This window comes from Hyperoodon ampullatus, assembly GCF_949752795.1.
Source record: "Hyperoodon ampullatus genome assembly, chromosome: 18".
Taxonomy (NCBI): Eukaryota; Metazoa; Chordata; class Mammalia; order Artiodactyla; family Ziphiidae; genus Hyperoodon; species Hyperoodon ampullatus.
This window is the reverse complement of record NC_136931.1, coordinates 50,881,687-50,907,436: the sequence shown is the minus strand read 5'-3', so window position 1 is coordinate 50,907,436 and position 25,750 is coordinate 50,881,687. Positions and strand designations below refer to the sequence as shown.

At 47.4% G+C, this 25,750-nt stretch overlaps 1 protein-coding gene across 1 annotated transcript in view; it reads right to left on the bottom strand.

Moving 5' to 3' along the window:
* HNRNPUL1 (heterogeneous nuclear ribonucleoprotein U like 1) overlaps positions 1-25,750 on the bottom strand; it is a 34,337-nt gene that overhangs the window by 5,431 nt on the left and 3,156 nt on the right. The window contains exons 2-11 of the mRNA XM_079723534.1: positions 24,650-24,775; positions 22,487-22,640; positions 20,690-20,763; positions 19,007-19,146; positions 16,879-16,978; positions 14,713-14,825; positions 9,574-9,840; positions 8,323-8,445; positions 8,097-8,225; positions 402-570 (exon numbers count right to left, since the gene is read on the bottom strand). Coding sequence (XP_079579660.1) covers positions 402-570; positions 8,097-8,225; positions 8,323-8,445; positions 9,574-9,840; positions 14,713-14,825; positions 16,879-16,978; positions 19,007-19,146; positions 20,690-20,763; positions 22,487-22,640; positions 24,650-24,775 — 1,395 coding nt within the window. The remainder of the gene's footprint in view (positions 1-401; positions 571-8,096; positions 8,226-8,322; positions 8,446-9,573; positions 9,841-14,712; positions 14,826-16,878; positions 16,979-19,006; positions 19,147-20,689; positions 20,764-22,486; positions 22,641-24,649; positions 24,776-25,750) is intronic.

Below are 25,750 nucleotides of genomic sequence, written 5' to 3'. Positions count from 1 at the left end.
CAATGTTTTATAACCCAGGGAGTGAGCCTGGCAGGTGGAATCATCTTCCTTATTTTTACAGAGAAGCAAACTGAGGCTTGCTCAGCCAGCCCACCCAGTGGGTGCCAGAGGCAGACGACCAACTGTGCAGGTCTCTCGGCACCTGTTCCCACACATCCTCTTCCTCATCCTGCCCCAGCCCCAGCCCCATCTAGTCTGAAAACCTTGCCCCAGGAGGGATACAGGCAGCTTTTCCATTCACAGCTGTACTAGACAGGGAAGGGACAAAGCAGAAGCACAGAAAGAAAGAACAAGATAAAAAAAAGAATAATCAAGGAGCTGGGAAGGGAAAAACTGTGCAAGGCCCTTTTTCTCTTAAGGACCCTGCTGCGATGTCCCTCTGGGAACTGCTCATTTCCTACCTTTCATTTCTAAGACCGCGTGATCTGGGACATCCTTCCCTTCTTCGTCGGTTCGCTTTATTGTTCGGTCTTTTAGGTCCTCATCAGTGGGACAAATGACAATAGCTTTGCGCTGGAAGCCTTCAAATGGTCTCATTTTTCGTCTCTGGGCTGACCCATAAACATTTGTCTAGGGGTAGGTAACAGAAGAGGCAAGAGATGGTCATTACAAGTTGGTTTTTTCCTCTGTGGGGTATTATGTAGGCCAGGGACTGAGAAAGGGATACCAGTTCTCCTAAGCAGAGAAACTCAGGAAACTGCTCTTCCCTTTTAAGATTCTTGAGACTACCCTCAGAAAATGAATTGACTTGGGAAAGTGGCTGCTGACAGTAACAGGACAAGGGATTCCTAAAGTTTGGGCTTTGCTTTTTTAATCCAGTTTGTTCGTGGTATTGTGCATTACAGCCCCCATTCTAAAAGTAACACATGCTCACGGTAAAAAAGTTCAGAGTACAAGCTGTAAAGTTTAGAGTAAGAATCCTTTCATCCACCTACTGCCATTCCTACTTCCCAGATATGACCTGTATTGAATTTATGTATTTCTAGAAATATCTGTGTGATTTTTAACACTAATGGAATCAAACAACACACACTCTTCTGAAGTCTTTTTTTCACTTAATGTTTCTGTCATTTTTCTGTGCTGGTGTTCTCCTTTTTTTCCTTTTGGGGCGCACCACGCAGCTTGTGGGATCTTAGTTCCGACCAGGGATTGAACCTGTGCCCTCGGCAGTGAAAGTGCAGAGTCTTAACCACTGGACCGCCACGGAATTCCATGGTATTCTCCTTTAATAATATTTATAGAATGGATGCCATAATTAACCAGCCCCTTTGACAGTTGTATAGATCGTTTTCATCAACACTGTGGTTCTTTTATTCCCTTAGTCCTGCTCTAAAACACCAGACTCACCCACGAGCTTCTAACCAGGGAGCTTGACAAGGCGATAACTTGTGCTTTTAGCAAGTGCAGTTTTGCTACCAACTTTCTCTTCCCTTCTTCTAGGTGATGATTAGGTGCTTCCTGGGCTGGTGCTGGCATAGACGGTGCTCTATGACACATCTGACTGAGAGCCGTAGTAAAGACAGCTTCCGTTCATTGAATACCTTCCACATGATGGGCCCTCTGGGACTGGCGCCCAGATCTGTGAAACCCCAGTGCTCCACGGACTCAGCCTGTGTACCTGAATCACTCGGACACTACTGAAAAAGAGAGTGGCTCAAACCCCACCAGAGTATTCCCCAACCCCAGTCTCTGGAGGTGGGACCCAGGCACCTGTATGGGTATCTTTTCCCATTCAGACACTCAACAGAACTGGAGTAATAAGTAATGTTGCATTTAAACAACTTTTAGTAGCTCTGATAGGTACTCAAGGGAGAAGCCACAGAGGGGAAGAGATCTGTAAAGGGGCATGCACAAACAGACAAAAAAATGTTGTATTTTGAAGATGCAGCCTGGCAGGGTGGAAAAAGCCCAGCATCAAGTCCTAGTGTGGCCACTCACTCACCGTGGCCAGTCGTTGTAGTTGCTTCATCTGTTAAAATGGAGGAAAAAAAGCCTCCCTCCTGGGCCTGGTGAGGATTGAGCGGGAAAAGGACCACAAAGCAACTGACCAAGTGTGAGGAACTCCTGGAGTGGGGGCTACATTGTGGCCTCCAGGGCGGAAGCTGCCTTGACAGAGGCAGGTAGCGCGGGGGGATGGCTCAGCACACCCTGGCTCTAAGGTGACTTGGTCAAGTCACACTGTGTGGCCCTGAGTGACTGACTTCCACTCAGAGCCTCAGCCTGCACACCTACTAAGTCTCAAGCCCTGAAAGGGGAAAACAATAGGAAGATCACATGGTCACTGTTAAGACTAGAGGAGCTCATGTGAGTGAAAGCCCTTGTTTAGCCCAGGGCCTGGCTCACAGCCAACACTCAACAAATGGAGGTCATGGTTGATACGATGTGGCTGTCACTGGGTGGGGTGCACTGGACCTTCTCTTACTGTAAGGTTGAGTTGAAGCAACTCAGACCAAGGAATGTCAAGCTATAGTGACTTCCCATCAGAAAGGCAGGGACGGTGAGGCAGGGTGGAAAGATCACAGGCTCTGGGGAACAGGCTTGAGGTTGAAATCGCAGCTGTGCCCTCTACTATTTGTGAGGCTGTAGACAAGTCACCTAATTAGTCTGAGTCTCAAATTTCTACATCCGAAGGACAGAGATCCTATCACCCTCCTCCTGGCTCTGGTGAGGATTTATAGATGTGAAAATGGCAGGGAAAGAAGTCTGCAAATATGACCAACAGGACTGACACTGTCCTAAGAGAGGCTTCCCAATGGAAAGGACCAAGGAAAGTTAAGTTTGAGGAAAAAATGAGGCACAAGAGAGCCTATTCCAAAACACAAGGAACAGGAAGCTGGGTTATGGGTCAGCCAGAGGCCAGGGACGCCAGTGCACACCTGTTGGGAGATGTGGGCTGTGGGTACAGCTGTTTTCTAAACCAACCCAACCCTGTGGCCCTGACACACACAGCAGGCAAAGATGGTCTTCCCTGTTCCCCAGGGAAAATGTCTCAACATTAACTGGGGGTGGGGGCCCGCAAAGTGTGTGTGTGTGTGTGTGTGGTGGGCATACATGTGTTATAATCTGTGCCTTGAGCACTGGCCCAAGGAGAGGCCTTGAGCCACAAATGGTTAAAAAGCACACAGGTTACAAAGGAAAAGTCAAGTCCTTCTCCTCACCGCTCTTCCTAGACTCCATTCCTAAAAGCAAATCAGGTGGCATCTGGTCACAGGAAGATAGAATTTGCTTTCCTCTAGCTAAATAATGAGGTTTTCTCCTGGCACAAAACCCAGAGTAGGCGAGTGCCAGGGGTGACTGTGGCCCCAGCTACTCTGTGGACAATCCATTCCACTGTTTGCTTGCCCGTAAGAAGTGATCCTATTTTGATCCCTTTGAACCCCAGGACATGGATAAACACCTCTTGGTGGTTTTCTATGGATGAGACCTACCCCGTCAATGTCCTGATGAGGGGACAGAGAAGAAAAGCATCACTGCCAAGAGGGCTAGTCCCTGCAGCTTCACAGTGGGAGGAATGGGGGCAGAGCAGACAGGACTCATGAACAGCTGGCCTCTGTCCTGGGAAGTGGCTAGACTCTGAGGAATGGCTCCCCAGACATTTTGGAACTGAGGTGCTGAGAACCCTCTTGGTGACAATTTTCAAGACCACGCCTCCCTCCTCTCCCTCCTCGGTTTGAGGAAGGAAAGAAGAGCATCTAGGCCAGCCAGCAGAAATGCAAATGCTTGGCTTCCCTGGAGGAAAGGGAGTTAGCTGTCGGTGCCGTTGCCACAGCAAACACAGTGAGGTCAGAGCCCCTGGGCTGGCCCGGCACTGCTGTGGTCGCTGGGGGCTGCTGGGGGCTGCTGCTAAGAGACCAGCACAACGGCAGGTCAGCTTTTCCCGCTGTGAAGGCTCCCTTGCCTGCTTCTCCCAGCCCCACCCCGCTTGAAGACGCTGACTCTGAGGAGGTCAGGGGCCGCCTGTGTTCCCTGGCCCCAGGCTACTTCCACTGCCCCATGATGTGGGCCAGAGGACAGGGGCTGGGTTTCTTAGAGCAGCTGCGGGGGTAGTTTTGGTGTGTGACAGTCTGGGGGAGTAGGGAGGAACACAGCAGGCCGCTCACAGCCTGAGGTCTCTCAGAGCCCCTCTGTCCCCTGTCAACTCTTGTCCCCCACCCACAACTCAACAAGGTCAGGCTGGCAGCAGGAGACAGGGTTGGATCCCAGGGGAGCAAACTTAAAGCTGGTGACGCAAGAGTTCACTCTAGGCTCAGCGTGAGGTGAACCCAGTAGAACGAACCACTTGTGAGGTAAGAGACTTGGCCAGGGTGTCAACAACAACAATGGAATGGGCTGAGGCTCTGGGGGTGGGGAGGAGAGAGGAAAGAAACATCCTCTTCTCCAACGCCTGCCAACAAGAGGCAGTTTACTTTGGGTCTCCTCTGTAGCCCTGGGTTTCTGTTTCAGGCAAAGGTGTGGCTCTTGCCAACAGGGATGCAAAGCAGGACCACAACCATTTGTTCTGAGGGCTGAGGTGAGGTCAGCGATGTTGCCATATCCAGCCCTGCCTCTGATCACTGCCTGGCCCAGCTCTGGGCTGTTAGAATCCTAAGAGAACTCCTAGCCTGCAGACCTCAACCCTGGGGGTGGTTTGGGCCCTCACATATGGCCCTGCAGGGACCTTCTCAGAAGCCTCCAGGAAGGCAAGTTTGCTGCCTCACAGAGGCCAGCTCCTACTCTGCACCTTGGTAGGCAAGGGACAGGCCAGGCAGCGTTTCATTCCAGAGGATTTCCACTGGCAACAGAGCCACCTGAAGCAATGTGACCTACCTCTTCTTTCTTTTTTCTCCTCGGCTGTTCCACTGCTCTAACACTCACATGATCTGAAGAGGGTACTCAGGTCACCATGGAATGTAGGTAAAAGCCCCAACTACACGGTTCACTTGGCCTAGCTTGGCTTCTGTAGCTACGTTCTCCTCCCCTCTCAAGGAGGGGCATTTCTGAGGTCAAACTACCAACAGGAGACCCAGAAGAGCCAAATGTGAGGAGGTCTGACCACTCAGGAAAAACCAGAGAAGAAAAAAGATGGTGCTGGGCTGAGATCCAGGGACCGCAGGGACTTTGCCTATAGTACCAGTTTCTGCTCTGGGAATCCCATCTAACTCAGGAGACAGCTAAGCATCAACTTACCCCTCACTGCCAAGGCTGGTGGGGTAGGAAATGCCAGGGTCTGGCCTGGGGCCTGCTCTGTATCTCCTACACACACGCTCACCCACCCAGGGTTTTCTGGAACACACTTTTTGGGGTTTAAGCCAAAACAGGTTGAACCACTGGCTTCAGACCTCTTCCCAGGCCTCAGTAATCTCTAGTTTCGGGTCCCAAGTCAATCCTCCAATCTGTGGCCAACCAGAGAACCCTGCTCCCCCACCTTCAGAGTTTAGGTTCTTTGGCCTCGCTGTTGGCCTAGAACACTTGGCCTGACCTGCATGTTCCTCCACCAGGAGGCCAGCAGCCCTGAAGACCACAGGTGCACCTGGAACAGCCCTGGACCCTGTCCCTGAACAAGGCAGCATAAGCTGAGAGGGCCAACGGCAAGTCTTTACTGTGCTCAACTGTTCTGTGCCTGGCTGAGGGGCTGGGGCCCTGACCTCTAGAGAAAGCTCACTTTGAAATGCTGGACAGAGATGTTAAGACAATTATAACCCCTAGGATTATAAACTTTCTCCACGGGCCACATATTTGAAATGGGTTTCACAGCTGATTTAACTAGTAAACTGAGAAAAAGACAGGCAGGGAGTACTTTTTGGGGTATCCAAAAAAGGAATTCTCAAGCTATTAAAACACCACTGATCTATCTTTCAGGACAGAATCCCACTGAGGCCAAGCTGGACTACGACTCCAAAATGCCCTGACAAGAAAAATGGGGCAAAGTGAGGCTAGGGGTTAACAAGCAAACAAACAAAGTCTTCAACGGGGGAGAAGGCTGGCTGTATGCATTGCTGATGGGGCTGAGCTGGGGCAGCAACCCTGAGTAGCTCTTGGACTGCCCTGTGCCCAACCGTCCCCTTCCCCCATAAATATATTCTAAACAGTAGCCCAATTAGTAGTTTTTAATCAAAATTTACTATTATGGGATCATGTCCTGTCTTCTTCACAAATGTGAGTCTTCAGGGCTCAATCCCATGGCTGCGGCATTGGTCACTGGATAAAAGTAGTACACCTTTTCATGTCTGCTTTCCAGAAAAGCAGAACCCAGAGTAAATCTCACATCTCCACCATCACAGAAGAATGCCAATTGTATTGCATAGCTTTGGCCAACTGAGCATAACTGTTTCATCAGCAAACCAGATTTCTACTCTCAGTACCTAACTGCTTGGCAAGATCATTTAATTTGTCTGTCATAAAGAACTATCACCAGCTAGTAGCCTTTTTTTTTGTCTTTAAGAATCAGTTCTTACTATGTACTCCTTTCAAAGGTTGGATATCGAGGCATCAATTTTTCAACTCTAAACACTAGATTACCAATATATTATAAAAGGATATAATGCAGGAACAGCCAGATGGAACAGACACAAATGGCAAGCTATGTGGGAAGGGGCACAGAACCTCCATGCTCTTCTGAAGGTCCCACCCTCCCCAAATCTCCACTTGTTCACCAACCCAGAAGCTCCTGTTTAATTGTTTAATTGTTTTGTGTAAGATGCTCACTCCTAGGCAAAAGCACCTTGATCCCCTGGCGTTTCCAACCACGTTTCCTTCCTTCTTTTTTTTTTTAAAAAAAGGTTGGAAGTTGGCTTTAATTTAATTTACTTATTTATTTTTGGCCTCTCCATGCGGCTTGTGGGATCCTAGTTCCCTGACCAGGGATCGAACCTGGGCCCCCTGCAGTGGGAGCGCGGAGTCCTAACCACTGGACCGCCAGGGAAGTCCCTCCAACCACCTTTCTGATCAGTCAACCACTAAAGCCAGCTCCATCCTCATCAGAAGCCCTTTGAACTCATGGTAACCAAGTACCCAGGACTACATATATGGAAGGCACTCCAGTTAAGGCTGCCAGGCTGGGGGTGCTACTTAGTTTACATATTTGCACACTTACAGGTTTTTAAGAAAACACAAATACAAGGCTGAGGGGAAACAGAGGCTTGTCTGTACATCCTCAAATACAAAATCTGCTACTTGAGAAAGCCTTCAGGACAAACGTCAAGGAAGGAGGTCTCATAGGTGGTAAACATGAAGCACTCATTACTCTGAGACAGGGATCTTTAACCAGGTTTGGGTCGCTCATACTTTTGAGAATGCCGAAAGCCATGGACGATCTTCCTATCCCAACTCAAAACTTTTTAGTTAAAAAAAGATCATATCTGGGACTTCCCTGGTGATCCAGTGGTTAAAACTCCACGCTTCCAATGCAGGGGGCATGGGATCCCTGGTCAGGGAACTAAGATCCCACATGCCATGCAGTGAGGCCAAAAAACAAAACAAACAAACAAACATATCTGCATCTTCATACAAAATTCTGTGTTTAACTTCAAAAGTTCCCAAAATGCCTAATGTTAAGAACCTTGCTCTTCATTGAAATGCAGGTAAAAAATACGTGACATATAGGTACCTGACAGTCATAAAAACATGCTAAGAGAAGGTGGGACACACCTATTCTGTAGGTTAACAACCACCTCCAGCTACTATGTGCCAGTGCCCATGTTAGGTGTGTGGTCACCATTTTGAGCTGTGTTTTACAGACCAGGAGACTCAGAGGATAAAGTCAGCTGCCCACAGGCACGCAGCTAGGAGGCAGCAGAGCTGGGATTCAAGCCCAGGTCTGTTTGGCTCAGAAATCCATGCCTTTTTTCCATTTCACAAAATTTGCTCTCACAAAATGTTCTATTGTGCTGCTTGGGGCCTGAGCTAGGCCTGGATTGCTGCTCCAGACCCCTGCTTGCAGACCAGACTCAGAAAGCTGTGTTAAGAGTCTGGGACTGTGCCATCATGTATGGCTGACCTCTAACCAGTACTGCAGTCCAAGAGCATTATGGGGAAAAAAATACAAGGACCAGAGAGGACTTCCCAGGCACCCAATGGCCCCTTCCCTCTCCTGGGGCATGACAGTCACCAGTAAGTACCTGATCTAGGATATAGTTGCGTTTCTTTCGGGCAGCGATCTGGATGAGGCGGTTGAGGCACTGGGTGGCCTGCTGGATCAGGACGTCCCAGCGGCCGGCGTAGTTCCTCTGACGGCGTAGGCCCATCACCTGTGGGCAGGGGGTGGTGAGGGGTGGGTGGTCCTGTTTGCTGAGCAGTATTCAGGGAGTGGGAGGTGGAAGAGGAGAGACCAGGGGCTATCCTTACCCGCATCTTATCCATGATGGCATTGGTACCCAGGATGTTGTACTTCTTGGAGGGGTTGGAGGCTGCATGTTTGATGGCCCATGTGGTCTTACCGGCGGCAGGCAGGCCCACCATCATCAGAATCTATAAGAACAGGACCAGGAGGGACACTGTGAACCAGAAACAGTGTGTGGCATGGCAGCCTGGCATCACCCTGACTTGATGGTGACGGTGAGGGTGACTCTAAACCTCATGGCCACCTCTGGGAAATGGAAGCAATAACAGCATCTACCTCATAGTACTGTTGTTGGGATTCAAAGAGACGAGGGTTGTCAGACTCTCAGCAAAGGGCCTGCTCTTATGAGTATTTACATTTTTGTTTAGGCAGGATTCAGGGGCCTCTGAAAGGGAAAGGTCCACGGAATAGGCACAAGGAGTGGTACAACCTTCCTGGAGTCTCAGATGGGGACAGACTGTATGCATAAAGACAAGCATCATTTCTAATCAGTACGTTTACAATTTGGCAAACACTGGATGTAACCAAAATGCCCAAAAAGAGGAAAATAGCGAGGCTAATAACAATGAGTTTCAAAAGAGGTGTTCATGTGGTGGGACAAAGCTCACAAAATAACATTAAGTGAAAGGGCAGGATATCAAAATGCTTATACCATAAGATCTCAACTTTAAGTGTGTGTGTATAAATGGCACCTAGCACAGCAAAAGGCATAGGATAAGCTCCAAAACTTTCAAAGGAAACTTATTTGTGGATGGTGCAATTAAAGGAAACTTTAATTTTCTTTATGTTTCTTAATTTTCTAGAATAAACACAAAATTACTTATATATCAGAAAGAAACATTATTTGAGGACAAAGACCACCAGTGCAGCTTCTGCAACCAAATCAGCTCTAAGTCCAGTTGCCGTTTTTGTTCTCGGAGAGCCTTGGATGGGAGCGTGGAGCTGCGCAACCTCCTCCAAGAACTCGCTCACCAGGAAGTGCCTTCACACCCTCTTCCGCTGGGAGGAAAGCCTCCTTTTCCAAGATTCTGACCACACCCGAGGAGCAGTGTGGCAACTTCCTTTTGGAATCTTTCTGACATTTAGGTGTCTTACCTTGGCACCTCCCTCTTTGGACTAAGCCACACACCCACAGCCCTCACCTCACTCTCACAGCAGCTTTCACCACACTCAGCTACTGAATGTCTCCCCTCTGTCTTGGCAGCAACGTGGCTCTGGAGAGGCGGCCACCAATTCAGGCTTCCAGGCCCACTCACCTCACACTCTGCCTTGCTCTTTGGTCCAACAGTGCCCCGGATTCGCTCACTCAGGGGAAGGTGCTGGATGAAGGTGAAACCTGGCAGGACAGAACAGTAGGGCTCTGCCCTCTGCCCGAAGTTGAACTCCACTGCACAATTCTTCACCAGGACATGAGGGTAGAGGGCCTGACCCCCTAAGGCTTCCTTCTGGATTCGGAAGGCAATGCCCATCCACTTCCCATTTTTGGTGAAGGAAAGTTCCACGTCATTTCCACATTCAAAGTCCTAGGAAAAAAAGCCAGAGAAAGATAACTGCCAATGTTCTACTTAAGGCACAGGGGGCACAAGTCAGAGCAGACGCAGGGAATGGAAACAGAGCTGGCATCCCAGACTCAAGTGCGTCCCTCCTCGATGTACAGATGCATCGGGAAGCACCAGGGAACAGCTCAGACAACATGCAGCCCAAAGCCCTCCTTGCCCAAGACCCAAAAAGCTGGTGGATGTGAAGTGTGTAATTTTAGGAAGCTCCAAGTATTTGAGTCTTGTGCCTAGCCTGAGATGGAGAGGAAGGCAAAAGCGGTCCTGTCCATTCTCATCCCCAGCAAGATAACAGATGGAAAGAAAGCCACAGCAGGGCCTTTTAAGCCAGGCCCAGCTCTACACGTGCATTCATTTATATGCTCTTCTTGATGCTTATGTCTACAGTGATCTGGGCCTGACACAGCTCAGAGCCTAGTGGGGAATTAGAGAAGGACACCATCCTAATTCAGTAAGAGCACCTACACAGGAGGAAGATTCTCTGAGGAGGAAGTCAAGTCCTGAACAATAAACGGGAAGGAGCCAAGTCTGGGGTGAGAGGAGAGAGTCCTAAAGAAAAGTGTTGTTTGTGTACAAATCTGGCAGTGAGAGAACATAGGGTCAGACTGGCTGAATCATAAAGGATTGGGGGTTGGGGAGTAATTTCAGGTACAGCTGGAGAGCCAGGAAGGGACCATATTCATTAATTCAACGATTTATTGAGTTCTTACTGATCAGTTGAAGTTTAGTGGTTAAGATCCTATTTTGGAAGGCAGGCTGCTTCAGCTCTACCATTTACTCCATCTTCAGTTTCCTTATCAAAAAAGAGGGGCGGGCCTCCCTGGTGGCGCAGTGGTTGAGAGTCCGCCTGCCGATGCAGGGGATACGGGTTCGTGCCCCGGTCTGGGAGGATCCCATATGCCGCGGAGCGGCTGGGCCCGTGAGCCATGGCTGCTGAGCCTGTGCGTCCGGAGCCTGTGCTCCGCAACGGGAGAGGCCACAACAGTGAGAGGCCCGCGTACCACAAAAAAAAAAAAAAAAAAAAAAAAGAGGGGCCAGGGACTTCCCTGGTGGTCCAGTGGCTAAGACTCCGAGCTCCCAATGCAGGGGGCCTGGGTTTGATCCCTAGTCAGGGAACTAGATCCCGCACACTGCAACTAAGAGCCCTCATGCGGCAACAAACATCCCGTGTGCCACAACTAAGACCCAGCACAGCCAAATAAAGAAATAAATATATATATTTTAAATTATTTGAAAAAAAAAGAGGGGCCATGATAAGATTCTACACTGCACAGAGTTGTTCTGAGGATTTAACAGGTGAATGTGCTTACTACAGAGTGAGTGTATAATGAATGCGTGCTCTCATTCCAAGATGCCAGGCACTGCTCTGGGCTAAAGTGGTGGGGAGGAGACATGGTCCCTGCTATCAGTGACGGAGGGGCTCTCTGTTACCTCAGAAGTTTGGATTCGTGCTGACAGCAGCAGAGCAGAGCCCCTGACTTGTTTCGAACAGGGGAATGGCCTGGGCAAAACTGCGTTTCAGAAAGATCGCTTTGGCTGCAGGGTAAAGGTTTACAATTACGGGAGACTCAAAACTTGGGATCATACGGGAGACGGAAGCAAAGGTCGGGTTCCTGACAGAAAAGTACAAGACGTGGTATTCCCTCCCTTTTGCACGCGGAGACCACCTTGGGACTTGCCCTTTGAGAAACTGTGAAAGCCCCTTCCCCCAAGAAGCCTCCTCACCACCCTCCTCAGTGCTAACAGGGCACAGTTCTACACAGTCCTTTGTATCTGTAAGTGTCCGTAAGCGCCCACACAGATCGAGACCACGCAGGGCAGACACGCAAACATCTGTTGGACTAAATCCTGCCTCGATCCTCACAGCATGGTCCCTGCCACGTCTTCTCACCTGAGCAAGAGTGGCCCAGGTCACCTTTGCTCTACCGTGGAAATGAACATCGTGGGGGACAGCCTTCCTTACGTCCACCAGCTTCACTGTAGGAACTTACCATGCTGTACACAAACCAGCGCCCTCAACTGACAAACCCACCACCGACGGCGCCAACTGTCAAAGACGCAAGGGTAGCTGTGTCACTTCTGCAAAACCATTCCCAAGTGCCACACCAGGGCCTAAGGACCCAAAGTCCTTACGCCTGGCATTATTCAAAGTGTGCCATTTTTGCAGCCTTACCTCTCACATCTCCTAGTGTCGTCCCTGAGGCTCCAAGTATTTTACTCCTTATGGTTTGCTGAAGTGAGTTACACTGTTTTCTCTACCTGGAAGGCCGTTTTGTCCTTTCTGTTTTGTGAATGTTGAGAACTGAAGTCCTGACACAAATGTCCTCCCCACCAGTTCCTTCAGGTCACTGACTTTTCACACCCCTTCTAGCCCTTCACTCTGAGTCTTTTAAAGTGATGGCATTCTTTAAACAAAGGAAACTGAACATAGACTCTTAAAAGCAGAAGTAAAAATGAACAGGCTGAAGCAAGAGTCAGGCCTAAAGTTCCAAACGGCCACACACTCACAGAACCTCACGCTCAGATGGGACAGAGTCTGGGGAACCCAGTCACACGCTGATGAAACGTTAAATTGCTACAACCTCCCTGGAGTACAGTCTTGATGGTAGCTATCAAAAATTAAAAATACACCTTTGACTCCGAAGTTATACTTTCAGAGGTAAATATTACAACCATATTCCCACAAGAATGCAAAGATGTCCAAATTGCTCACGCCAGCACTGCTAAAATGTGCTCCAAAGGGAAAGTGGGAGAGACTAAATCACACAGGATATCCATGTATGGGAACACGAAAAGCCCTCCAAGATACTCTGGTAAGTGGGAAAAAGATAAGCTGTCACTGCAGCACTGACTTCCAGCAAATAATTTTCAGGTCCGCCAGGGGAAACTGACACCTGCATCAGAATACTAGGCAGCTACTCAGTAAAAAGGTGAGAAACTAACCAAATGTCCATTAATAGAGGATTGATTATATAAATATGGTAGATCAACACAATGACTACCGACTATATATAAGAACAAAGAAATCCTCTGTGTAGTGATATATTTAAAAAAATAACTGTAAGATACATAGTTAAACAAAAAAAGATACAAAATAACATGTATAACATGCTACCTTTTGTGTAAAAGAAGAAAAATAACAATCATCTTTCTTGTATTTTGATAAAGGAATCCTGAATACCAGTGAGCTTATGTGTAGGGGAGGGCATATGTGAACCATGGGTAGAGGGGGAAGGTCTCAAGAAGACTTTATACTGCCTACCTTTCTGTATTTCTGTATATTTTTGGAAACCACAGGAATTTATTAACTATTCAACAATGTTTTAAATTGAGCTAGATCTATACTATCTGTGCATACAGGGAAAGACAGCTGAGATTTACTGTTAAATGGAAAAAAATGCAAGGTTTGGAACAATGTGCAGAATATAAACATGGTTAATTTTTGTTTAAGAAAACATGCTTTTTATTGAAAAGATAATGAGGTTGTGAAAGACAAAGGAAGACTGAGAAACTGTTTCAGACTAAAAAGACATGACAACAGAATGCAATTCGTGATCCTAAACCAGAAACCAAATTGCTCTAAAGGATGTTGTTGGGACAGCTGACAAAATTTAAATGTGGACTGTGGAGTGGGCAATAGCATTAAATCAATGTTAAATTTGATAACTGTACTGTGGTTAAGATAATAGCTCTATTCTTAGAAATGCATGCTAAACTATTAAGGAATAAAGACACAATGTAGGCAACCTGCTCTCAAACAGGTCAGATAAAAATCATATACATGTATGTACATATATTTGGGAAAAATAGTAAAGTGAATGTTAGAATCTGGACGAGGCTCTGTGAGAATTCCATGGCTTTTCCTTAAGTTTGAAATTATTTCAAAAAGGGAAAAGAAAGAAAGAAAGAAAGAAAGAAAAAGAGTACCTGTGTACAAATATGAGGATGGAGAGGGAACAAAACCAAGAAGAAGCATCCACCCGGGTAGCCACTCCTCCCTGGGGCTTCATGGCACATTTTACAAACATTTAACTTCTAGTGATAATAGTGTTAAGTAGTATTTACTGAGCATTTATTATGTGCCAGACGTTGTTGTAAGTGCTTCTAATGGGTTAACTTCATGAGTCCACATGAAATTCTAGGGTAGATGTAAACATTCTCATCGAGAGGAAACTGAAATACAGGGAGGGTAGTCCAGGGCTGTGAGAGGAAGAGCAGGGACTGGGTCTGGGTCTAGGGATTCTGGACCCAGAGGCAACAGCCACACTCCACAGCCCTGTGAGTGCTGGTCACTGCTCTTGGGGACTGAAGTTCAGCAGCAGTTCAGGCATCCTCTATCTTGTTCTGCTTTGCATCCATCCCCACTGTCCTCAAAGGCAACGCACTACTGGAAGCCTGGCTTAACCAATGTGAGGTGAAGGACGGAAGAAGTTTTGGGATGAGATGATGCTAAAGTGGGACAAGAGCCAACATCACTGCCTTTGAGAATGGATAGGCTATTCTGTAGCAAAGGAAGATAAGAAATTCCTGAGTCTGTTTAGAAACTGTAACTCTGGTATCTAGGAAGGGAGGAAGGTTGTGCACACCTGACATCCCCAAACTTCTTCAGGGTGCCACCTGATGGCTTTGCACAAAAGACCTGAAGGGGTAGAATGGCAGAATCTTGCACAAAATGACTGCAAACGTTCCAGTGCATCAAAGAGAGACAAAGAGGTATGGCGAGAGTGGCTGGACACAGGGCAGACAATGGACAGAGGTATTCTGAAAAAGAAGTCTGCAGGTTGACCTGACAGGACCAACATTTGGTCCTGCCAACTCCCACAGGCTGCCAGCACTCACCGCAAAGCAGCCAATCACATCATTCTCTGCAAACTTGTCTCCGTAGTTTTCAAACCGGCTACTGGTGGACTTCTTCCCAGTGCCTCCATAGCCATAGGAGAAAGGCTCTTCGCCTGATGGAAGAAACAGGCAAAGGCAGGTTAAACCTGCGATGGTCACAACAGCCTTTATGGCTGTCATGTAGTTTTAAATAAAAAAATCATTTTCTTTACTAGTTTTACTCATCAGATGCTTTGGGCGGGGAAGGTAAGAAAGGTTCTGTTGAAAGGAAGCCCCTCGTTATGCAGAACTTCTGAGGGCTTGATGGCTTTAGATGTTAAGTCTGGGAGTAGGAGCTGAACTGAACTGCTTTGCACAGAAAGGGAGAATTTGGGAAAAAAAGGGAGGAGGGAAGAGAGGAGCTGGGATGGAGGAAGGTTGTATGCTGAGATGCATCCCTTTGCTGTGACATTCAATATTCAGTTAAGTCTCCTAATGGCGTCAATTTTTGCTGCCAATGAGTTTTGGTCAGAAATCAGTAAAAGGATTTTGCTTTTGCAGACCATGAGGTCTAACCCCTAGGAAAGGTACTGGATTGCCTTAGGCTACAGAACTGGGTGCCGATGCAATATGACTGAGACCCCAAGGGCCCTGGCTGACAACTGGGTTACAGAGAGATCCTAGGCGAGGAACCCAAGGAGCATCCTGCCAGTAAAGCAGGAGCCAACAGCATGAATTCCAGGCCCAGTTCTAGTATGAACCAGCTGTGTAACCTTGGACATCTGCTCCACTGTTCTGGGCTTTGTATCTTTATCTGTATCAACTACTTTCCACTTATACCTCAAAACTGAAAGAAAGATAAAAGGAGATGACACATGAATCTTAAATAAAAACTGCTAACACGTATCAAAATGAAAAGTGTTCACCGTTTTTAACGTAGCATTTCTACTTTTAAAGATCAGACTAATTACACACAAGGACAGCTCAAGTGTTTAACAGCAAAAATTTGCAATCAACTTAAATGGCCTACAAAACATTGATAAATAAGTGATACAACTGTAAAGTGAAAAATTATGCAGTGGTCAAAAAAGCTATACTTATTTACAAAAATATACCCATGGATATTAAGTGGGAAAAAAGCAATCAGGTTACAGTAGTCCGTATAATGTGCCCCATCTGAGAAACACAAAGGACAAAGGAATTGTCTGGAAGGCTACAGATGAAAATGTTAACACTGGTCGTTATCTCATAGGTTTAGAAGGATTTTCATTTTTCTCCTCTGTAATGGCCTGAATTTTCACAAGGAGCATACATTATTTTCATTTTTTTCTTTACACGTTATTTTCATAATCAGAATGTTTTTATGACCAAGGAAGAAGGTCTCAGCATTGGTCACTGAAATCAGTCACTTGGGGTCAGAAGGTCACTGAGGCCTGGGGTTCTGTGAAAATTCAAAACCTCTCAAGGCAGCCCCTGCCTCTCTCCACCAGCCAGCCCTGGCCCCACTGGTCTCTGCTTTCTTTTTTACACTGGGTTAAGCTCTGGACAGAAAATTCCAGATAGGACTTAATGGGACTTGAGGAACTTATTACTTTCAGCTTGGTTTGAGAACAGGAGACAACTGGTCTTTTTTTTTTTTTTTTAAGAAAGGGAACAGGGCTTCCCTGGTGGTGCAGTGGTTGAGAGTCTGCCTGCCGATGCAGGGGACACGGGTTCGTGCCCCGGTCTGGGAAGATCCCACATGCCGTGGAGCGGCTGGGCCCGTGAGCCATGGCCGCTGAGCCTGTGCGTCTGGAGCCTGTGCTCCACAACGGGAGAGGCCACAACAGTGAGAGGGCCGCGTACCGCAAAATAATAAAAATTAAAAAATAAAACAAGGATATCTAAAAAAAATTAAAAAAAAAAAAAAAGAAAGGGAACAGTTTTCTAAAGAGAACTTTGGACCCTCTTCTTAAATATGCAGGATAAATTTTTGTAGAAAAGTTGTTATATCACTGTGGTCCTTCCAACTGAATCCTGTATGTCTGAAGATGGGCAGCGGCACAAGCCTAATCCTTGTTGTCTGTTCCATCCCAGGGTAGTTCTGTTCTGGGTCCAATGCGGGAAAGAGAAACTTAGGAAGCTTGAGAATCCAGGGATAGAGGCACCCGCTCTACTCTCTGGATTGCTTGGCTGACCTCCTCTTACCTAGCTGAGTGCTGCAGGAGTCCAGGGACCAACCAATACGGACAACATGTGGGTCGGGCTCTGTAGATGGAAGGTGCTTCACAGAGATTTCCTCATTGATCTGGGAACAGAGAACAAGAGGGCTCAGAAGTGATTCTCTGGAGGCTGATGGGTTACGAGGCAATACAGGAGGGAAGTGCGCAGATGTTAAAAAAAAAAAAAAAAAAAAAAAAAAGAATGGCTTTTGCTGCTGGGGAAAAGGTATCTACACTGCTCTGAAGGGCCTGTTGTACTGAAACCAGGGCCTCTAAAGGGCTTAGGAGAGTTCAGGGCCACAGAGAAGGGAATTTCAGAAACAGTTATTTTTTAGTTTTAACACTTGCTGCAGGGGAAACAGGGACTCTCATAACATTTGGTGTAGAAACATAAATTGGTACAATGTCTTTGGAGGGCAACTTAGTCTTTATTAACTACAAATGCACATGCTCTAATAACCAAGCAATTCAACTTCCAGTTTATCCTATAGATACATACACACAAAAATATTCAGTGAGGCAGTGTTTACGTTGAAAAGGGAGGGAGGGAGGGAGAAAGGAAGTAGAAACCACCTATAAGGCACTGGTCACATTATGGCACATCCCTGCCACAGAATATGATGCAGCAGTTAAAAAGAATGAGGCAGGGCTGATACACTGGGGTATGGAAAAATGTCCAAGATACAGTGTTAAGTAAAAGCAGCAGAAAGAATAAAAGGTACCTTCTGGGGACTTCGCTGGTGGCGCAGTGGTTAAAAATATGCCTGCCAATGCAGGGGACACAGGTTCGATCCCTGGTCCGGGAAGGTCTCACGTACCACGGAGCAACTAAGCCCGTGCACCACAACTACTGAGCCTGTACTCTAGAGCCCGCGAGCCACAACTACTGAGCCTGCGTGCCACAACTACTGAAGCCCACGTGCCTAGAGCCCCTGCTCTGCAACAAGGGAAGCCACCACAATGAGAAGCCCGCGCACCGCAACTAAGAGTAGCCCCTGCTCGCCGCAACTAGAGAAAGCCTGCGTGCGGCAATGAAGACCCAATGCAGTCAAAAATAAATAAAAATTAAAAAGAAAAAAAAAAGGTACCTTCTGACTTAACCTTTAATTAAATCAGAGGTTAGACTGTCTAATAACCAATATCTATCTCCATTAGATTGTGGCTTTCGGAAAGTTACCCTATGTCACTGACTTTTGAACACACATTTTTCACATTTTAACATCTCCAAAGTCAGGATATATCTTACAATTGATGTGTGAAAGCCCTGTCAGTATAATTGGCAGTGTTTTTCTACGAGTAGCACAAAACAATGCACAACTTAGAATCAGCGTCTTAGCCAAGCAAATATGATAACCCTTGGTCTTAGCTTCCACCTCTAAAAAATGGGGGACAACAGTAGGTATTTCATGATGATACTGTGAGGATTAATGGAGATATCCATGAAAAGAACTTGGCACTGTATCTAGCACGTGCAATGTGTTCTGTAAGTATTACCTATCATAAATAAGTTTGGATATGCAAAGGATACACAAGAAATTGTTAACACATAAGGTATCTCCGGAGAATAGGATGGGGATTGGGAGGATGTGAGTATAACTCTGGTTTTCACCCTATAGTCTTTTGTGCCTTCTGAACTTTATTAAACACGAGCACATATTATTTTCATAAACATAACCAGACGTGGAACTGTGGAGAGATGATGGTAGAGGATGACCTGATGGCAGAACCTTTTTCTTGCTCTTCCCTGTCCTCCCTTTAATTGGTGATGAGCAATTCTTTCTAGCTCACTGTTCTTCCAATCAACTCCTTTTCCTAGTTCTACAAATATGTCATCCCTAGAATGGCTGGCTATACAATACCTGGGTCAAACCCCATCAAGGGAAAATCTGTTTGATGAAGCAATGTATGGTCGGCCTGCTTTCCCCATATATTATTTAGCAATGACATAGTTCTTCTGAGTTCATTTTACTTTTTTTTTTTTTTTGCTGGGACACAGTCTATGCTCAATCAAATCTCTTTTGCAATCATGGCTCTGACCAAGGTGGTTGGTGACAGGCTATTCCAAAGGATGGACCTATTTTCTGTCTCTATTCCGTCTGGTTGCTCCCACTCACCTTCATCTCAAAGCACACACGGCCCCTTCTGACCCCATAGCTGGCACGGGCTCCTGACCACAGGTATGCAAAACCTTCAATTGTGAGTGGGTAGCCACTACTCCGGTCTCGGGCCACCTTGAAGTGGAGGTCGCAGTTATCTGTGGAGGAAAAAGCCTGTATTTGGCTGATGTTTTAATGGTCCCGAGAGGGACAGGCACAGGCAGAGGTAAGTTCCCCAAGAGTGTTAACCAGGAGTACACAAGCTGACACACCGTGGGGGCAGGTTCATGAGAAGCCAGCCGCATCGCCTAACCAGTCTCCCTTTTAGCACAAAGGCCCTAGACTACTGCAAACTGGCCTGCACAGGATGAAAACAGCCACTCCACATAGGAACGAGGGTTTTTCACCTGGCTGAGGTCCCAGGATGGCTGTCGGGGGGGCCCCTGGAAATAATACACACATGCTTCTAGTGGGGATACACACTTGCTAGGGAGAGGGTCCATATTCTTACCAGTTTCAAGGGATTTTAGAATTTAAAAAGGTTAATCCCCACTGCCATACACTTCAACCATCTCCCATGCTAACTCTATTAGTGTGGAAGCCAGACTCCTGCTGCCAACAGCTGCACAAACATCTGGCCCTGATCCACACCCACCACCCAGGACCACTGTCAGGTGCACCACAGACTCCCACCTCCTCGTGTGGGCCTAGGACTCTGCTGCTCGGACTCTCCCTCCTCTTCCAGTCTTTTCTGACCATCTCGTCCAGTAGGCTCTCTCCTTTCTCTAAAGGCTGAGTGCCATGGTCTGTACAACTGGCATTTGATCAGATGCTGCTTCATGGACCACCGCCACCCAATACTTTAAAAAAATGTTTAGCTTTACGCTGGGTATAATGTCTTTGAGATCTTGCGATAGAAGGGACTGTGTACGAGATGTCTTTATCTCTTCCAAAGCATGAAGCCACCGGTCTATAAACATGAGCTACGTAAAGAAGTACACGAATGAACTGCTGTTAACTTTCCGCTCTGTTGCAAAGTGCAGTTCTCAGACTTGATTGGACTTCTGGGTGTGTTTAAAAATTCGGATTCACAGGCTCTACCACGTAGAATTTGTCTTAGGAGGTCTGAGGAGCGGCAGGACCTCTGTATTCATTCCCCCAAGTGTTTAGATGCACAGGCAAGGGGAAACCACTTATCCAGAGGAAAGAAAACTGAACTGGAGGACAGACCAGGTTAATGCCTGAGAAGACAAAACGGCATTGGTTTCACCAGGAACGTGAGCAGCTGATGGAAACTGGGGAAACGGCCGTCAAAGAGTTAAGTTTCCCCAGCAGCACTCAGGTTCCCTTCCCGCTTAAATGACAACCCTCCGTGTTTACAGGGTGCTAGGGTTTTCCAACTTGCTCTGGTATCCACTCTCTGATGAACGTCACTCAAAGTCCTCTGAGGTATATGGGCAGGATTATTCCTCCCTGAAGAGAAGCTCAGAGAAGTAGAATGACTTGCCCAGAATCTCACAGTTAGAGCTGAGAGCAGATCTTCTGTCTCCAAACCAGCACCCTCATTCTAGAGCTCTGCTGTTTCTCACACCTGAACTAACACTGGCTCTGGATGGTGCCGGGCAGGAATTCTGTGAAGGTTAAGGCAGCCTCCCAATACTGACTGGAAGGCAGTATCAAACAGGCACTCCAAAGACTCACATGTGTCGATGGCAACAAGGGTGTCATCAAAGTCATCTTCATCCTCTTCAGCGGGAGGCTGAGGAGAGCGGCCCCTGTGTCATAAAGAGGTATTAAGTTACATGAGAACGGACAGACAAGGGAAGAAGGGAACTGAAGGTTCTGCTTGAATTTACAAGTGGCCTCCAAGCTGCTTCCTGGATTTCAAGTTCTTGCCACGGAGGTTAACAAAAGAACTCTGGAATCTTATATCCTTGCAGTGAGAGCAATGACTGTTAACTCCTAAGGTAGGGTCAGGGACTGAAGAGGGCCTGCCCTGCTAACGAGGGCCATCAGAATCATTTAGAAAGTTTTTCCAAGAAGACTCTTCTCTCACACCCCCAGATTCTGATCCACCCCTTTACACGCTGAGAATTACCTCCATGCTGAACTCTGTTACCAGTGGAAGCCTATGGTAGCCCAAAGAGTACTGGGCCAGGAGTGGGAATCTGTAAGAATTTAGATAAACCTTTTATTACAATTTGTCCATATTCCAGGCTTCCTTAAACTCCACATCTGAAAGGATTTGATATGACCCATTTTTTTCAGTCTCTTTCTCTTTAAAAATGTCCTTAATTATGAACAAGAGTCACTTGTACCAAAATACTAAAAGAGACTATGTGAAAATACTGGTGGTTTCCAACATATGGGAATAAGGGAAAGGGGTGGAAGTGTGGAGTCTAATGTTCAGCGTCCTGCCTGGGACAGGCTGGATGACCTCAGTCCACCATACGCTCAGACCAGGTACACTGTGCCCATCTAGTTCCTGGCACTCCCCCAGCAGCAGGCTTTCCTTTGGTGGAGTGCCCTTCTGACCCTGCCAGTCCAAGGCTAGCACAGAGCCTGGTACGAAGAAAGAGACCATCACGTGGTAAGCCTATCCTAGGAAGCTTCCTGTCACCCCTGGATGAAAGCAAGTGCTCTTCCTCTGCTCTTCATCAGCAAGTAGCTCTAGGCCTCTGTTCTATGGGGGGTAGTAGGAGAAACTCATAAGAGGTGGGTTCCATCTCCTGACTTGAGTCACAGCCATGAGACCCAGGCCCTGTCTTAAACAGTCACAAGCTAATTAGAGGATGACTCCACCAGATAGGAAATAAAATGTGTCAGATGACCAGCCCAGATGAATAGAGAAGGAGTGATCATTCCTAGTTTCCCTGGTTGGAAAAGGCTTCACACAGGAGCTGAAGGAGGGAAGGGGGAAGGGGTAGGTCTGGGCCTGGGGGCGAAGGGAGGGGGAAGGCTTGTCGGGAAAAGGAAATGACCAGCGGGGAGGCCACTCCCACCCAGGAGCTCCTGACCCTTACACAAAACCCACTGTCCAAATCACCTGTGCCTCCAGGGTCTATCCCAAGGGTGGGCACGTGTGAAAGCACTATGAGTGCTGATAATGAACGAATGAACAGATGGATGGAAGGGGTGTGTTTCGGAGTAGGTCAGGAAATAAATCTTTCTTTCAACTGAGGGATATCAAGCAACCGTTAAGAAAAGAACACTGTGCTGGACTGCAGGGCAGTGGGGCAAAGGACTGAAAAGGCAGGCTGGCATCTCACATGTGTTTGAACTTTACCCTGAAAGTAATGGGAAGGGAAGAACTGAGGGAAGGACCAAATATTGAGCAAAGCTGAATCTGGTAGTGAGTGCAGGAAGAACTGGAGGCGAGTGTGAGGGAGGGAGAACTCTGCTCTGCCCCTCCCGGCTAGTACGAAGGTCCCAGTGGGCACCAGGCTACAGACATAGAGACCTACTGGAAAAAGGGTGACCACTGCCTCACAGACCCACCTCCTATCCTCTCGGTGCTCGAAATACCCCCGTCCCCGGTTTTCTTCATAAGGCCTCTTGCGACTCTGGAACTGCTGTCTGTCTGGTTTGAGTTGAGATGCTTCGGGTGGGAGGAAGCTGGTGGGTGCTTCTTGCTTCATCTCTGTCTTCACTTCTACTGTCAGGACAAATCCAGATGGTCAAGACACTCAGAAACTCCTCAGCTATCACCTTCCTGGTCCCCTTTACCTCAGGAGATACTGGGAGGATCCTGACTATGGTGATGAGGTCTGGGCCCAGGCAGCTTGCTGAGTTCAACGGAAGCCTGCTGAGGGAGCCAAGACGGCTGTCCTGGAGAACAGGGCTAGAATAAAGGGAGGCTGGGGATGGCCATCCAGGCACATCAGCACCAGCAGTCGATGGGGTAACAGATGTCAGTCAGGTAACTCTCAGGCTTCGTGGGGAGGGAGAGGGGACTTCAGCACTCAACAAGGACAAGCTCGCTCAGGGCCTACCCAAAGGCGAATGACTGCCTTGGCTATCTTGCCAAAGGCCCCATGAAAGTTGGCAGCTACCTTGGCCTGCACCAAGTGGGAGGGAGCCCCCAAAACTTCTAAGATTCCACAGTTCCACACTCTCTAATTTCTCCTCCACAAGCATCTCTTCACTTCAGTCCTTACAAAGTTTCTTCAGTCTAGCAATGGAGGGGAGAAAGTCAATTCAACAGTGTTGTGGTCCCACAGCTAACTCTACCGGCTTTAATCACTCTATTACAAAGCCCAGAATCATTCCAGAAGGGAGGGTCTGCAGTTAAGCCAGCCCACAGGTGTGATGGCCTCATTAAGTCACACCACAAATAGGAAGTCAGTAACATGCTGTGGACCACAGGAAAATCCCAGTCTCAGGCAGACTCCCAGAATCCGTGCCTACCAAGGGAAACCCATGGATTCAGTCTAGCCTCATCTCTCTCACAGCATCTATGGATGCTGTGGATCACTCACATCTACACATTTCAGCATTCAACTCAAGACCACCCTGGATCACCCCCTGGCTTGGGCATGCAGACCAAACCTCTCAGAGAAGGCTCGTCGCTTGCTAGGGCAGAGATGGTGCTCACTCACCTGAAGAGAACTTCCATGGTTCCCAGCACAGAGCTGGGCTCACAGGAGGCCTTGATAAATGTCTGCACGGAAAATACTCTCCTTGGGCCAAATGATCCCACAAGTCTCACAGAGCCTGACACAAATCTACGGTTTAACCTACATTCATTAAAATCCTGAGCCACCCACAAGAAATGTCTGGGGATTTCACTTTGTGGATGAACCAGAATGGAATCAGATAGAACCAGCTAGATTCACTAAGAAAAGGCACTGGGGCCACAGCACAGTGAAAGGAGCACAAGACTGGGAGCCAGTCCTGGCTCTGTCATTACTCAGCGGTAGGACCCTGCTTCCCCAACACCAGGACACTACTGGTGAGGAGTGCTGCTTACTGACCAAGAGCAAATGGCCCAGAAGCCAGCTTCCTGCTTCCAACCCCGGCCCTGCCACCTCCCCCATCTGTAAAATGGGGAGACAGCTACATTACAATTGTGTTTCCCAAACTGGCACTACAGGGAACTTTGTTCTACAAAGACACATTTACATGTTTGGGAAATCCTGGGTTTAAACAATGTGACACAGAGTTTTTCCCAATCCAGGACTTCTCAGCATCTTTAATGCTCTAACGAGCACAGTGACTCTCCCAGAGGTGGTATAGAATATGCTGCATTTTTCAGATGTGTTTGTCCAAGGAACCTTTTTCTGACAAGTCCCTAATAATATCTCCTGGAATGATATTCTTCAGAACGTGGGGAACACTGGACTAGATTTAGAAGGTCCTTTCTGGCTTCCACGTTCTAAGATTCTAAGTAAGACTCAAATATTGGCCTCCAGGTCTCATCTCTCTAGGATGTTGGTATTAACATCTGGAAACACACCTTGAAGACTCCCTTCTCCTAACACTTGGGAGTGGGACTAAGTTCTTTCCTTCAAAAAGACCTTGCCAGAGTGACAAAGCCCAAGTGGAATGCCCAAGAGAAAGATGCAAAGTCTCTGGGAAGACAGGCACTAGGCAGAAGGTAAGGGCCACCCACACGTAGATTCTATTTCCTTCAAGAGAGACAGATCATGTGCGCTTTCCTACCTGGGCGATAGGCCTGCTGCTGCTGGTCCATTTCCAGCGTTCTCCTCTCGTAGCCTGACTCGTTCTCTTTCTTGATGACCTGTGTCTCATAGAATTGGTTCTGCATGGTAATATTGTCCATGACATCTTAAAACAAAAAATGGCCAGTTAGAAGGGTGTTTCTTGGGACTAGAGGTAGCTTTTTAATGCAAAACGACACCATCCCCACTGGGGACAATTAGTCTGCCAAAGGCTAAAAGGTGGGATAACACCCTCAGATGGAAACCCACCTGGGAAATCAGGGGCCCCAGCTGCCTGAGGACATGCTCTCTTGCCCCTCAAAAGGTTGGAGATCTATCTGTGATTGGGTTCTACAGAATCCCAACATACAAAACCAAATGAAGCAGAACTGCTCTGGTTGAAGCAAGGAGATGGGAGAGTAGGAGAAGGGGTCCAGCTTGACCTTGCCCTCTAAGTCCCCACTAGGGTGGGAGGTAACTCCACAGACACCTGGGATTCCATGGAGCACAGTTTAAAAATTACCAGCCTAGCTGTTCTCTGATGTGGTATAATGCTTAGAGAGTTACCTTTAGGGTACAACCTTAAAAACTGTTCAGAGCACAAACCAGTCCTCTGTCCGACCCAATTCACTACTCCCACCTGCATAGCCAACCCTCTTTAAGAATCTCTTCCACCCTGCAATAGCTGTAAAGATCAGGGGTAACCATCTCAGTTGAAGAGAAAATGGGGGAGGAAGGAAAGGAACTGTTAAGAAAATAGGAGCCATGATAATAGTGGCCTTCAGACTCATTAGGGATAAATCCTAAAATATTTGGAGTTAGGTGGGAAGGGTTTCAGGAAGGTGTCTTGTGGGTTCAGGAGGAACTCAACTGAAGGGTGGCAAGAATAACAATATCAGGGAATTCCCTGGAGGTCCAGTGGTTAGGACTCGGCACTTTCACTGCCAGGGCCAGGGTTCAATCCCTGCTTGGGGAGCTAAGATCCTGCAAACTATGCAGCACCGAGAGAGAGAGAGAGAGAGAGAGAAAAGAAAGAAAAGAAAGAAAAGAAAGAAAAGAAAGAAAGAAAGAAAAGAAAGGAAGGAAGGAAGGAAGGAAGGAA